The sequence below is a fragment of the Maylandia zebra genome, linkage group LG15 (genome assembly GCF_041146795.1).
Source record: "Maylandia zebra isolate NMK-2024a linkage group LG15, Mzebra_GT3a, whole genome shotgun sequence".
Classification (NCBI taxonomy): domain Eukaryota; kingdom Metazoa; phylum Chordata; class Actinopteri; order Cichliformes; family Cichlidae; genus Maylandia; species Maylandia zebra.
The window spans coordinates 40,490,877-40,506,716 of record NC_135181.1 but is presented as its reverse complement, the minus strand read 5'-3'; the positions used below and the strand labels follow the sequence as shown (position 1 = coordinate 40,506,716).

Genomic DNA, 15,840 nt, shown 5'->3' with positions numbered 1-15,840 from the left:
CACCCCCCCCCCCCCCCCCCCCCCCCCCCCCCCCACACACACACACTTTTTAAAATAATTTTTGTTTAGATTCATCCAATCAGCTTAAATATCAAATTAGACACACAATAGTGGGTTTTGGTGGAGACTAATGTCCTTATTATTTAATGCTTCTGCTGAGATGAAGTTAAATATTCATGTGCAACATAAATTGGTATCTTAATGTTTAATGAAAACTTTTTATTGATATTTTTGTCTTTTGGGGTTTTTTTCTTTGTTTTTGTTTGTTTTGATACCTGCTGATCTCGTCTTAGTTTTTTTAATGCATTATTGGCTCTACATTATCATTACTGTTTGTTTCTTAGCTTGCACCTACCCACTCGAACTCTGTGCTCCTCCAGTCAGATGCCTTTATTAGTTTCACGCTCCCAGTTCAAATCTACAGGTGACAGGGCTTTTTCCATTGCCGAGACTCTGGAACAGTCTTCCCTCTTTTATAAAATCCTCTTCATCCTTGGAAGTCTTCAAATCGAATCTGAAGACCTCCCTATGTTCCAAGGCTTTCAGATCTCCCACCTTTATTCTGTTTCAGCTTGTCTGATCTTTTATCTCGTTGGATGATGTTTGCATGTGTAGACACGTATACATGTATTTTATGTTCACATATGTGTACTTGTGTGTGAATGTGTACATATTATTATTATTATCATTTTATTTTATTTTATTTTTATTTTTTTTACAAAAATGTATGGATGTCACAATGTTTCTGTTTTCATCTTATCTGTTTTAATTCTTTTTATCATATTCCTCTGTTCAGCACTTTGGCCGACACTTGATGTCTTTTAAATGTGCTATATGAATAAAGATGACTTGACTTGACTTTCTGCTTTATATATGCTGGATTTCTGTTGCTACCACAACATAGACATCTGTGCAAGAACAGTGGATTTTAACCATAGTGAGCTTGATGGAGCTCGCTCAGTATAAAAAGCAATGAAGTGGCTGAAATCCAGTGCATGTCATCGACTGTATCTCCACGTCATCATTTCATTTTTGTCATTTGAGGACGATGATTTACAGTTTCCCCTCCTGTCTGCTGGATGCAAGCAGCTTCAGGAGCTCACAGGCGTTCCAGCTCTGATCTGTGGAAGTCATATTTGATATCAGGAAGTTGACTTTGTTGCTCTGTGTTCATCAGTGGACAAATAAAGTTTTGTCACATCCGTCATGTTTCTTTGTCCAACGTGAGGTTTTGGAACAGAAATTAAACACGGTCCCTGCGTTTCACATTTAACACACTGTAGCTGTCATCTTAGGTGGATGCCAAGCAGCAGTAGATCGTATCAGGAATGTGCTGGTTTCTGTTTAACATAGGACCCGTCTTCCTCCGACCTCTTAGGATATGCTGCATGTATCTGTGAGACTTGGATGTCAAACATAAGGCCTGGCAAAGACACTGTTCCAGCCACTAGATGGCTTTGGGAAAATGTGAAGGATGGCATAAAAATTTGGAGTTTAAAATATTTGTTAATTTAGGTTTTATAGCTTCTCCTTCTGATAAAGACTTCCCCCGTGGCTATTAATACTATATCAGTTAATTCAATTAAATTACAAAGTACCCTGTTTTTTCACTATTGATCATAGAAACAAAAATGGCATCTTGTCTGAATTAACCAACTTTTTCATGTTTAATTACAGGAACATCTGGGCACTGAGCTATCAGGGTTTTTTCAGTAATTTCACACATTTCTTCTATTTTGAGCCCAAAGAATCACGCTGAAATATTTATTTCATGTACTACAGCACCGTTTCTGTATCATGAGGAAAACCTGAGATGTACCATTGAAACATCTCAGTGGTTAAATGTGTAGTTAAACTTCATTTCATTGACTGAAAGGGCAGTTTGATTGGTGAATTGTATGTTGCGTCCAATGTAAAATGAGTTTGACATCCCTGCTTTATAGTATCATGTGTGATGACGTGACCTACAGACTCTTGCCTGTGAAATATAGAAGTACCTTATGTCTTCTGTGGAGTTTGTTCCTATATCAGTAACTGCTCCAGGTTTTAATCAGTTCAAAGGTTTTACACTGACGCACTGATTTTCACACACACAGCAACGTTTCATTATTATTTTGTTTTTTCTATTTAAATCTAGTTTCTTAACCACATTATGTTTCGGGCCTTTCCGTGAGCACTCGTTCACTCGTAGATTGCGCACCTGTGCCGCCTCAAACCCATTTCCTGATTGGCTGACTGAAAGCGTCGTGGTCTCGCGGGGCACACGCGCAGCAGAGCAGAGTTGTCTCTGACTCTCTGCCGGAGCTGTCCGGCTTACGTTTAATAATCTCCCTTCAGTCATTTGGCTTTTTCCCCACCTTGCTTTGCAAAAATGGAGTTATTTTCTCGCTATCTGGATAGAAGCAATTCGGTCAGGTAAGCTTTTTATGTTTAAATAAGTTGCGTTCAAATATAGTTTTGTTACCTCATCATTCTGAAATGCCGCATGTTAAAATGTAACAACGTTAAAAACAACCGCGAAAGTCATCAGGAAGTTTTATGACGTGATCAGGGTTGGATTTAACGTTGCACTTTGTAACTTGGAGACTTGGATTTGTGTTGTTTATAGTTGACAAACAATTGGGGGAAATGGTGAAAGTACATTTACTGAGCTAACCTTGAACTTCGTACACGGATCTCTCCGTGTGATTGATTACCAGTCTGGTACACCGCAACAACAAGAGCTGATAAAATAACTGTCTTTCTTTTAAACTTTCACTTCTGCATTTTCAGCCTTCTGGCTGCTTTCTTCTTCCTTCGTAGAGAAACTCCTCTCACCATCTGTTCATTTCCACGAGTTTTAACCGTGTAGCCCACAGCACTGCGATCTGTTTCTGTCATCTGCATGATGGTTGTTGTCTTACAGCTCTGTCATAACTCACGACATTATGAAAGAGGAGAACCTCAGAGATGACCTGAGGTATTATTTCATGAGCCCCTGTGAGAAGTACAGAGCCCGAAGACACATTCCCTGGAAAATGGGAGTCCAGATCCTGAAAATCATCATGGTCACCACACAAGTATGTGCACCGGGGTTTATTGTATGTTGGGAAAGACCAGGAAAGAGGCAGCACTCAGAAGGGGCTTCCTGGAACTGCAATATGTAATCGAAGGCATGCAGCCAAGAGCAGTGTGTATATACATGCTTACACTGAGGGTCCTGCTTAAAATGGGAGAATAAAGGAATATTTGTGTTTGTCTTTATTTTGCTGCTAAATTTGTATTGTTTCGGAAGCACATGGCCCTAAAACAACACAAACGTCTTCAAAGCACCTCATCAGTATTTCACGTAACACTTTAAAACTACTTGTAAATGTGTAGCTGTGGGAGATTGCACAATACTCCATGTCCATAACAACTACAGTTTTGGGTAATCTCCTTTTTAAAAGGCCCAACTGACTGAGAGGTATGTCAGAGATGTAAAGCTACCATAACATGTGTTTTCCACCTCAAAAGGAATAAGACGCGTATATGTTCAACTCTCCTTTCTTGTTTTCCCCACAGCTCGTCCTGTTCGGCCTCAACAACCAGCTGGTGGTTTCCTATAAGGAAGAGAACACCATGGCGCTCAAACACCTTTTCTTAAAAGGCTACAGCGGGGTCGATGAGGACGACTACAGCGTTGCCGTCTACACAAAGCACGACGTCTATGAAAGTCTGTTTTATGTCATGGATCAGGCAAGTAACAGTGACTTTTTTACTGTAGCATTATGAAGTGTATGTAGTGTTGAGTTTTATTATAGAATATGCACATCAGGAACTCCAATCTAATGCTCATATAAACATATCTGGTGTAATTTAAGCATCGCATGAGTTGGAACTGCTTTATTTTTTGAATTTCTTGTTTTATCGTGTTTCACTGCGATATTCCAGTTTTCAGCTTCTTTATTGTCTCGTCACCCTGGAGTGTTTTCTGTTTTTTTTTTGTTTTTTTTTTATTTTCCTAAAATTTCCTGTTGTGTACAGTACAGTCAGCTGGGCCAGCTCTCCGTGGGCCCGATCAGTTACGCAGAGGATGAAAATGGCAAGTTGCTGCCCCTCACCATATGTAAAGAGTACTATAGGAGGGGCAGCGTGGAGCCTTCAGATGAGATCTATGACATCGATGCTCAGCTGGAGACGGGTGAGAGGGAAAATTTGCATGTCAGTTTGCTGTTATACGCGGCGAAGTTGGTGTCAGATTTGCCATTTAGATAATTAAGCTCAGTGTTGTTAAAATTTCCCCTTTGGGCTCCTGTAGTTTTAATATTTAATGACAAACCTGAATACCTGTAATGTAAATGTGTGATGAGAGTTTTCATTAGAAACGGGACAAAAGATTCATGTTTAAAAATACCATTTCTTATATATTTCAGACATTTTAGAACCATTATGGGATTTACTGGTAATTTAAACAGGTCATGAAATTCCATATTGGAGTATAAGAACAAATTTTGAGGGGGAAACAAAAGCTGTGTCTGTGCTTTTTACACACCTCATATATGTGATGGGTTTTTTCAGTTTGTATGTCACACGATCCAAATACTGCAAACCTGTGGAGAGCAGAGAATTCATCCTTTTTTAATCTGGATTTTTACAGGTATGCTGTTTAAATTATTTACATTACATGCTGACATCCCCTTTTTAAATCAAACATTTCGCCGCTTTTTCAGACTTGTCGACATCAAAATAACCTTCCAGTTGAAGGGAATCAACCTCCAGACGGTGCGTTCGCGAGAGTTACCCGACTGCTACTCCTTCTTTGTTACGGTATAAGTTTCTTGGCTTTATTAACGCCATGTAAAAGCAGCAAACACAGCTGGATTGAAGCACATATAAACACCTGGATCCCTTTGATTTGATAGATAACGTTCGATAACCAGTGTCACAGTGGAAAGGTGAAACTATTCCTGGACATAGACGCTGAAAGCAGCGCGTGCCGAGACTGGAAGATATCGGGGACGGGTAAGGTGAACTTCTCTAACTGAAAAATTAATTAATGGTAACAAATGAGGGAGGAATGAGACAGGTTATGGCGTTGAAAACTGTTTTTCACATTTGAGTAAAACAACAGGTCAGCCTGCAAATGCATGTTTGGAATATTTGTAAAAATATCAAAATGTTGTCAAGTTTCAAAGAATCAGACTAAATAAAAATAAACTCTTGTGGACCAATGTGTCTGTCCAGTTTATTTTGTGTTGCAGCAGCTTGTTCACCACGTTGTTAAAGTGTGTGGAAGGATGTGTCTCCAAACTTGTACCAGGACTGGGCAGTTTCCTGTAACTGAGGCGTTTGCATTCAGACTTGTGTTATCAGTGTCAGAACTGTGAGTGTGAGGGAGTTGAGTGATAAACCCTCTCACACCCACACTTGTGCTTTTTGTGTGTGTGTATTTCAGCTCAGAAGAACACACACTATCTGCTGGTATTTGATGCCTTCGTCATTCTGATGTGCCTCACATCAGCCGTGCTGTGCACTCGCTCCATCATACTGGCCGTCAGGTTACTGCAGGTCAGCAACACCATGCAAACAGCTACCTTTTTGCTTTTTTTTTTTTTTTCTTTTTGAAATTAACTTAAACATCGTGGATAAAGGTGTGTGTGTGCGTGCGTGTGTGTGTGTGTGTGTGTGTGTGTGTGTGTTAAATTGACTGAATTTCCATTGTTTTATTTTGAAGAGGTTCTCCAGATTCTTCCATGAAAACTTTAATCGGAAAGTGTGCGAGGACGACCAGAGGGAGTTTCTGAACGGCTGGTACTTGCTGGTCATCGTCAGCGACCTCTTCGCCATAATTGGATCGATTCTGAAGATGGAGATACAAGCAAAGGTAAAATGAATAATCCCTTTCTTTCTTGCAATGGCGTTTAACCATACCCCCCCCCCCCCCCCTATTCAGTTGTCATTTAAAAGGTGTCAAATAATTGCAGAAGATTTGAAAATGTATATCTTTATGTAGAAAAGGTTTTGTATAATAAGCTGTTGTCAGAATTTATTTAATATTACTTTCTAGTCGAGGATCTTTTTCTACAGCTGACGCTGGTAACTGTGCAGGGGCGGATCTAGCAAAGTTTAGCCAGGGGGGCTGATAGGGCATGAACAGGGAAAAGGGGGCACAAAGACATACTTTTCTTTCTTATTCTCATTTAAAATGTCGAGCTTTTAATAATTATCTGAATCTTACACCCAAAGTTTTTACCTGATATAAAATGTATAGAAGTCCATTACTGTATATAGTAACTGTTAAGTCTAATATACCCTAGTAAGCTGTAGTACTTTTTCCTTTGGGAACCATCTGTGCAGTCTGCAGTTCTGTTGAAGAAAGATGTTGAATCTATTTAATTATTGTAGAAAAATCATTGATTTCTGTGCATTTTATTTTACCGGTGCATTCGATTAAGGTTGATTACGTCAATTAAGCATCACGAGGTGGAAAGTGGTTCCCTTTGTTGTTGCTGGGAGTTGGCAACCCTATTAGTTAGGTTGTTTAATATTTCTACTAAGTACTCTTTAAAATACCAGAATAGGGAGGCTAGAGGATTTAAGTTTATTAGATTGATCAGTTTTGCTGAACTATGAAGTATTTTTTTTTTTTTTTTTGTATTTGTTTGTTTTTTTTTTTTTTTAAACGTGAGTATGAACTTATACAAAATGCAGCAAGACATTTAAAAAACTGTTTTATTGATTAAAAAACACTATATCAGATTCATATCGGACATAAAAAAGTGGTATCGTGCCATCTCTAGTGTGTAGGCAAATTTTTATCATATTTCATTATTTTAATGTTTTATTTATATCCACCGATGTGTTTTAAAGAGTTAGACTCATTTATGCCCAACTTTACTTCTTTTGTATAATTTATCACTGTAGGTGAAGCTCTACTATTATTTGCTACAATAACTTTTCAGCGCAGGTTAAGTTGTCTGATTGCAGCATTAATTCACCAGTTCGGTTTTAATATCTTATAATTACATTGTTAGACGTATAAAGGACAGTTTGGACCTTTAATCAAACTTTAAATTCCAAACCAAATTTCAACGTGACTGACGACACTTTGCATTGTGATTCGGACGTTGATAATAACTTTGAGCAGTTGGACACAAATAGAAATTGCAAAATCAGTGAAGCTGTCCTTTAAGAAACCTGCAGTTTACATTTATAGTTTTCTTCTCAGTGCACATGCATTAAAGCATAAAAGCACGTTAAGGTTTATCGTTCCTTGGCTTCACTTTGTACTTTGAACCCTAATAAAATAATCACCCAGACTATGTCATTTACTGCAATCATACAGCAAAACCAGCTTTACTGTAATATAACTTATGTATACTGTGTGTAATTATGTAACAGAGTTTTCTAGAACTATGATTTCATCCCTAATCGTGGACTTTCTCTGCTCTCTTTTGTAGAACCTTACAAATTATGACGTGTGCAGTATCTTCCTGGGGACGTCTACATTACTGGTGTGGGTTGGAGTGATCAGGTACCTGGGATACTTCCAGAAATACAATGTGAGTCCATGCTCGGCACGACTGATGTAAGGCATTAATGTTCTACATTTATGATCTCAGAGTTTGAAGTCTGTTTCATGTGAGAGCTTCCAATGAGCAAAATATTAAGCAGGAGCTCATCACATTAAGCTTAATGCAACAGTGATGGAGAAACTTGTATTAAAATGCTGTGAGAATGATATATTTATTTTAATTCTCATCATGCACATGTGTAGACCTGTATCAGTCCGCTCCACTCTCACATAAATCTTTATTTGTTGTCTCATAAGGTTTAAAATTCACTTAAAAACAGTATATTTCTTCCAAGTTTAGGTGCTGATCCTAACCATGAAGGCAGCCTTTCCAAAGGTCCTGCGTTTCTGCTGCTGTGCTGGCATGATCTACCTCGGCTATACTTTTTGTGGCTGGATTGTACTGGGGCCGTACCACGAGAAGGTAACGCTACAGATATTGAATTGAGGAACTCCCAAAAGTGCACATCTTTTAAAAAACGGACTTACAGTAGTGTTTTAGGTGATTGTTTTTGATCGTGTCCCAGATTCAGACTCTTGATAACCTGTAGATGAGATATTCAAAGTTTGATTTTTATGAGATTTGCAAATCAGTGATTTGTTTATTTGACAGTTTATTTTTTATTTACTTTTTTGGAACTGTGGTTGTACGATACTTTTTATGATGACTGTCAGATTGGACTTGGAGAAGTTAAATCTTAACTTCTCCATCAGGTTTTCCAAGCTCTTTCTTTCAAATTGCTATTTCAGCATGTTGCTCTTCAAACTGAACAAAGTGTACACATGGCCTTTGGCTTCCCTGTACAGGAGCAACTAGAGTTCACAGTGCATTTATAAGACTCTCTAAATAAAACGGCCACTAGGTGTCAGTGCATGATAATGCTTGTTTTGCTTCACTGGCTGCTGTTTGCTGCTTCATTGGTGACCAGGTTTTCAACATTGTACAGTGATTGCTGCCACATTCATAACACATTCATTTGTACACTGATGTGTGTGCATATGCGTGGATGAATCAACCATTTGAGGAATGAATCAAATGGTTGATGATTAGCAACAGAATTGTGCCACATTCAGTTTTGGGCCAACTGCCCCGAAACAGAGCAAATATCTCAAACTGAAAGAGGCTACAAGAAGCAGTTTCCTCCAAATACATACAAGTGAGAAACAAAGTTGAGCGGCTCATGTTTTAAAAATTTGTGGAGATTACAGCTGGACTTGAGCAACATTTGGAGCACTTCTTAAAATCCTGAGAAACTCTAACCTTAACTGGGAGCTCCCCAGACAGTGATCTGTATGTTTAGCTGTTCTGGCTTGTTAAGATAAATTATTTACGGAAGTCTGAGCAGAAGTAGGCGTCTAAACACGGCAGAGCTCCTAATCTGCAGAGGCAGATGTGGGGAAGCCTGAGAACAGCTGCCTCACATCTTGCCTCTCACTGGCTAAATTGTTGATAATCTTGTGCTGAAGAGGAGTAACTACTGTAAATATATTGTGAGCTGATTTTTGTGTTTGCCTTTATGTCACTTCACTACCTCCCATGTTTAGGAATGCCCGTCTGTGGAACTAACAAAGCATCCATATGGTTGGTGCACTGAAGGCATTCAAGCAGGTCATTTTAGCTGTTAAGTACACTTTTCTCTGTTTAACAGTGAAATAGACTCTTATCAGGCCCACATGAAAAGCAAACTGTTACCCGACTACCATTTGTGCAACCAGCTCTGCTATGCCAGCGTTTCACGTCAGCCGTGTTACAGTTCTTTACGATTGCGCAGCGATGCAGTCAACGGAGACTTTTATATTTATACTGCGATGTTTCGGGGAGTCCCCCGTAGTGACCTGTAAGTGTTTCCAGGATCCTCAGGTTATTTACAGAAGGAAATCAGCAGGGGATGACCTGCGGCTTGCCGTTCCACACGTCTTCAAGTGCTGTCAGCTGAATCCATAGTGTCTGAGAGTGATGTTGTTTTTAGATCTTATCTCATTCTTGTGGAACATGACTTCTTTCTGTTTTGTGTCGGGCTTTCTGATTGGTTCTTTCAACCAACGGTCTCCCTTTTTTCCTTTATTGCGTCATTCCTATCAGTCTTTAGACAAACTCGTTGTCTTATTATTAAGCCTGCGAGGTCCAGCGTTTCTTTTAGTACAACCAAGTACTTTTGGAAACTCCAAGTTTTCTTTAATCTCTGATCAAAACACAGTGAAGCTGACCTATACCTGAGCATTCAGGCTGTTTACTTAAACACTTCTGTTGCCTGTTTAATATGTTGATGGTAATAATCTGTGACTCGTCTTTCTTTGATAAACTGGGTTTCGACCTAAGACTTACTCATTGTCATTTGTTACATCAGCTACTTAAAAGATCAAAACAGTGTTTCAGTGTGAAGAATTTTTACTTGCAATTTATAGGAAAAATAATAAAATAATGTCATGTTGTTCTTTTGAAGTTGGTGATTAACACTAAATTGTATTTTATGGCATTTTTACAGACCAAATGTATAACTTTTTTTTTTTTTTTAAAGGAAGAAAAGCTGCAGTAATGTAACAAATTTCTTTCAATCTCCTCATTTGTTTTGTTTTCCAGGAAATCTCAGATTTCTGTGGATTTGTTAACTGCTCACTGCACTGTTATTTCCCTCTTTCTCTGTAGTTTGAGGGCCTGAGTCTTGTGGCAGAGTGCCTGTTCTCTCTGCTGAATGGAGACGACATGTTCACCACCTTCGCCCAGCTTAAGGACAAAAACACCTTGGTGTGGCTCTTCAGTCGGGCTTACCTGTACTCCTTCATCTCCCTGTTCATCTACATGGTGCTGTCGCTCTTTATCGCTCTTATAACCGACGCCTATGAGACCATCAAGGTACTTACGTTACCGAGTGCGAGTCATTTGAAAACTGTGGCATTTTGTCAATTAAACTCTTGGATCTTGTTAGACCTGACAGGAGGCTGGAAAATGTGGACTAAAACTGAACAACAATCCTTACTGTACTTTGAGCTTTCTGCCAGCAAGACAAAAGGGATGTTCACATCTCTTCTGACAGAACCACAAAAAAGGGACGTCCCTGTGTGAGATTGCCACTCTTCAACCAAATGCCACATCAGTGTTGCAGGTTAAGTCTAGCTGCGTGACAAAGAGAAAGGATGGTGCAAATCGAGTGCATTCATATGAGTGAAGTAGTGTGTCTTCACTCTGGGTTGGGAAGCAACTCCTTCAAGTTGAAGGAGTTAAGGTGGCTTCGGGGTCCTGTTCATGAGTCGGGGAATGAGCGGGAGATTGACAGATGGATTGGTGCAGCGTCTGCAGTAATGAGGATGCTGTAGCTGTCTGCTATGGGAGGAGATGGCATCAATTTACTGGGTGCTTTATGCCTCCCATCCACGCATGGCCACAAGCTGTTGATAGCAGCCAGAAGGAGCTTCCTCAGTAGGGTGTCTGGGTTATTTCTTAAAAAGGGTGAAGACCTTAGTTATTTAAAAGGGGCTCAGTAGAATGGTACTTGGGCATTTGGGTGCCTCCTGCAATAATGTAATTGCATCTTGCTGAGAGGAGACAACAATCAGTGAATATCACATCTATAAAAAGCCTTTATTTCAAATTTTATATTTAAATTATGAAGAAAAATGTGAAGAAACCAGTCACAATGTTTCTCAATCCATGTTTCAGTCATTGCGGTACCTGTTTGTGGGCTTGAGTCTACAATATGTGTTAAATTGGTGTGCATTTCTCAAATCTAGCATGGAAAAAGTTTTGTCTTCTGACTTTAAATGTGATGCATTTTGGACTTTTTCTATTTGCTAACAGAGTTACCAGAAAAATGGGTTCCCGCAGACCGACCTGCAGAAGTTTCTCCACGAGCCGACAGAGCTGCCTAACATAGAGGAGAGCGATCAGACAGACGTCAGCGTCAGGCACTCTGTACTCTGCTACTGCCAGTGGTACGACTGTTCACAGCAGTGTTGCTTGTTTAATATTTAATCTCTCTTCACACACTCAGCCACACCTGGAACCTGTTCTCTACAAACATCAATGTAACATAAGAGGTATTGTGTTTTAAATACCTGCTTAGAGTTGTTAGCCAGTGAGATTTAAGATTTTATTATAGTTTGACGGTTGCTTGTTGACTATTAGGGCTATTACTTGGCTTAGCTTATTACTTAGGTCTTAGCTTGAGAAGATGATGTAGTCTTAACCTCTTAAATCTTGGCCATCAATCAATATCTAAATCAACTGATGGTCAAAACAACTGTCACTTTTAGTTACTGTTAACATGAATGCTGACGGTCATGCTGGCAAGAGTGAAACACATCTCTTGTTCTTGGGAAAGATTCATGAAGTCTTTGGAAAAGAGCTGGCACCAGCGTCAAAAGTGAAGTTGATCAGAGAAATGTCGAGGAAACGCCGTTACATTCTCACTCTCCCTTTCAGTCCGTGTACAAATAAACAGGATTCACGGTAACATTCAGAAATGAAAACAGAGTTTGTGTCGCTTACACCTTGTCGCCATGATATACTGTACGGACACCGTACTCCTCTGTATGTCGGTGTTTTCTTCTCATTCCATTTCCATGAGCCAATCTCCATCATCGGCAGGCAGCCGACTGCAGCGGAGTTTCCTCCACGCTGCGGTTTGGCTCCGTCTTACGTGGTTTGAGAGCAATGAAATTAGTGGTGGGAGCTATGCTGACACACCCAGTGATGGGCTGATTACAGAGAAACTGAGGGCCTCCACACTGAGGAACACCCCTGCCCCCACCGTCCCCTTAAACTCCCAGCACCTCTGTACTGTGTTATGTCCTTGAATGCACAGGTCACAGTAAACATTGTGACTCAAAATGAGCTGAAAAGGCTCAGTGGTGAGTCGAAAGCAGTTTTGAATGCATTGGAGAGACTGGTTTAGCGGCTCTGTTGTGCGTGGTTTTATTAGAACGACCTCACACTGTGTTCTCTCTTTATCATTTACTTAACCTCTTTTCGGTTGTCTGATAACATGAAGTGTTTAACATGCCTGAGAAATGTTTCATTTTATTTCCCGTTATCGTTTAAAGCGGCAGCGCAGTGCCCGGTTTGCTCCTAGCAACACTTCCTCCATCACAGTCAGCACATTACTGTGAAGTTGATGTTTCTGTTCAGGAGAATGTTTCGCTGTAAACGGACACCAGGATTGGTTTCTGTAGCCGTCATCACAATCATTCCACTTCAAAAGCAGGAGACTGTTTTGTGACATGAGATGTTGTTTACCCAGTAAAGCAACTACTGTAGTCATTTGTATAGAGCTGTGTTTCGCGTTTGCCACCAAACTGTTATTTTTTTCCTGCCAGAGCTTTGAATGTTTGTACACACTGTAAAAATGATCTGTAGTCGTGTACTCGTTGGGAAAGTCCTGGCACTGGGAAAAGTTTCCTTTGCTGTATGTGTTATGATGACACATTGGAGCTTAGACAGTCTGTTTCCTCCCTCGGGGCTCTTCAGCCGTTGTTTCAGCAGACGTTAACACGCCGACTTTGAGGGTTTTGTTTTGGGCTTGTTATTTTATTTTTATTTATTTTTTATGGATGTTTGTCAGCCGTTTTCTATCACCCAGCTTTCCTGGGATTCCAGCTCTGGTTGCCTTGAGTGTTTAAGGAAGTCGAGTTTCAGTTACAGTGCCATTATGTACTGATGTGTAATGTACATCCTCTGTTGAAATTGGTGACCATCTTTTAAAGTTGGTTCAGTTTTCTTATTAGCACTCTTGTAGATTTGCACTGACTATATAATTGCATTCATTTGCAGCCTTTGACCTGGCTAGATCTCATTTTTTACAAGCATCCTTACCTTACTGTCCCAGCAAAAATTAGATCAGTGTTCTCAGTTAACGTTTTAATGTCTTACTGGGTGAAATTTCATCTGGATCTGTTACCTTGTTTGGAAAGGAAGCTGGGAAGTGATCCTTGGGTTGGATTTAAAACTTGTTTACCAAAAGCGTCAGGTTTGTTATCTCTTGTATATTATGACTCTTGTGAATTCAATTAAATGTAATAGAACGTATATGTGTGACAAAGGTTGTAAACTTAACAGTATTTGGACTTAAATGTATCAGCTGCAGTCTGTCAAAGATTATGGCCCTATTCCTCAAAATGTTGACTCCCATCATAAACTCTGAGATCAGCAACTCAGACTTTACAGTTTCAGAACAGGCCGATCAGACTTCACCTGGAGTTTCACGTGCATGAGTAGGAAAAAGAAAGCAGCAGTCAGCGGCGCTCCGATACTATGACTCACCGTAGCATTTGGTAAATAAAGAGAAGAGCCTCCACTTTAATCCGGTGTACTGAGGAATCTGAATGTGTCAGTGTGGATCATGATGTTTATCTTACAAACAGGACAGGTGAATGGAGTCATTTTAATCAGCCTGGGGCACTCTGTCATCATCAGACAGAAAACATTCATGTCTTGTCTTTGGCTGCGTTTTGACAGTCACCACCATTGCTAAGCCTCATATCAAAGACATTACATTCATGCAAATTAATTGTATCCTGTGTGGTCAGCAGGAGGGATTTACACTCTTTGTTATGGTCAGTGTTGGGGTTAACAACACTGTCAGTGCGCCCCAGGGCGGCTGTGGCTACATGTAGCTGCCATAGTGTGTGGGTGGGTGGATGACTGGATGTGTAAAGCGCTTTGGGGTCCTTAGGGACTAGTAAAGCGATATATAAATACAGGCCATTTACCATTTAACACGGAACACCTTTAAGAAAAGTATTGCATTACATTACTGATTTACTCCCAGGAGAAAGTAATTCGTAGCACTGAAAAAGGTCCTGAAGGGCACACACCTCATGAAACGTCTCATAATTACCAGTTAAGAATGTAAAAACCTGAGTGAGTGACTGCGCATCAGTTTGTTACCTGTTGAAGATCAGGGTCTTTGTGCTGGTCTGGGGTCAGCATTCACTCAGCTTTTACTCTGGGTTCTTGGCTAGCTTAGCATTAGCGTGCTGTCTGTGCTTGCAAAGAGCTGAAATATGTTAGCAGCATAATGTCGTTGTTTCTGTCCTGTATGTAGTCTGCACTTCACCACCGTGCACTCGTCCTTTTGTGCAATAAAAGTTTGTTTTCTCCTTTGACAACAAAATGATTAGATACAACTTCCTTGCTCACTTGGTCTCATCGTCATCATCAATCATTCCAATCCTGGAAAATGTTCTGCTTACAGCAGATCATAAAAATGAAGGAAAATTATCTTTTGTTTAAAAACAAAGTGTTTGAACTTACAGCTTTCTTTGGTGGGTTTACTTTGATACAGTGAAGTGTGCAAATCTTTGCTGTGTGTTGCTATCAAACCTGCGTGAAGTTGAAATTACAGATTGGAGAACGAGGCCTTAATGATGCGTGTGTGGGAATTATCCCAAGAACATTACCGTGATAGTGTTGCAAGATTATGCCCTAAAGTGAGAATTCCTGTCTGCTTGTGTAACAAGTTGGATGTATCATCCCAACATAATATTGATACACTTGGGAATAACAGTGTTGCCTTGGTAGCTACATTTAGAATGGCATGTACCCTGCATTTGAACAACCTGTGTCGCTTTAATAAAGCTGGAGCACATTTGATTAAACATGGGACATGCAAGGTCATTCGTATACAAGCATGTAGGAGTCCCATAAATAGGATACTGCCATTATTTAAGATCGTACACTGCTTGCTTTGATTTTGAATACCAGCAGAAACCACCTATTTTTCTTTCTTGAATTTGGTTCATATCATTTATGAGTAAGATGCGTATTGGTGCTTTCTAAAGAGAAGCATTCGCTAACCACGCAATCGAACGTCTGAGTGAAAAGTAGCCTATGCTGTAGTTTGTCATGATGAAAGGTTGGTGGTTTTATGAGTTCTCTCTCTCCTTCCCTCTCTCCTTACAGAGTTCCAGCAAATGATGATGTCATACTTATCAGCTGACGGCTGCCCCGCCTCTGGATGAGACAGTTTAGGGAGGAAAATGCTGGGAACAATACTTCACATGTCTGAGACAAACTTCTCAACGCTGAAACACTGAAAAAATCCTGGAGAATGTAGATTTACACGTGTAACATCCCGTGAGGTGCAATAAGAAAGGCCAAATGAGTTTCCTCCACTGAACGGGAGTCAGGAGCTCAAGATGCGGAGCTGGAACTGGGACTAAGAAGAAGTGGTTGCTTGGATTAATTGTGTATGTTTATAATACTGCTTAGATGTTTATTTGGCCAAGGAGTTTGGTCGAGTGCTGTTGGGGAATGTACAACATTAAAGTTAATTTATTAAGTGTTGAAGTAAAGGTTGCAGCAAGGCTAA

At 40.0% G+C, this 15,840-nt stretch overlaps 1 protein-coding gene across 1 annotated transcript; it reads left to right on the top strand.

The window, feature by feature from the left end:
* The first annotated feature begins 2,237 nt into the window (after positions 1-2,237).
* mcoln2 (mucolipin TRP cation channel 2) lies at positions 2,238-15,840 on the top strand. Its single transcript, XM_004561513.5, has 14 exons — positions 2,238-2,415; positions 2,906-3,059; positions 3,544-3,717; positions 4,006-4,162; positions 4,540-4,618; positions 4,692-4,788; positions 4,884-4,983; positions 5,417-5,529; positions 5,696-5,845; positions 7,422-7,523; positions 7,836-7,958; positions 10,182-10,388; positions 11,331-11,464; positions 15,432-15,840. Coding segments are annotated over exons 1-14 (1,635 nt in total). The 5' UTR covers positions 2,238-2,371; the 3' UTR covers positions 15,433-15,840.

Bases quoted from the DNA above. Each gene is read 5' to 3' on its own strand.
- mcoln2 (XM_004561513.5), top strand. From the start codon at position 2,372: ATGGAGTTATTTTCTCGCTATCTGGATAGAAGCAATTCGGTCAG. The intron at 2,416-2,905 runs GTAAGCTTTTTA...GTTGTCTTACAG, and splicing joins GATAGAAGCAATTCGGTCAG to CTCTGTCATAACTCACGACA. The intron at 4,984-5,416 runs GTAAGGTGAACT...TGTGTATTTCAG, and splicing joins CTGGAAGATATCGGGGACGG to CTCAGAAGAACACACACTAT.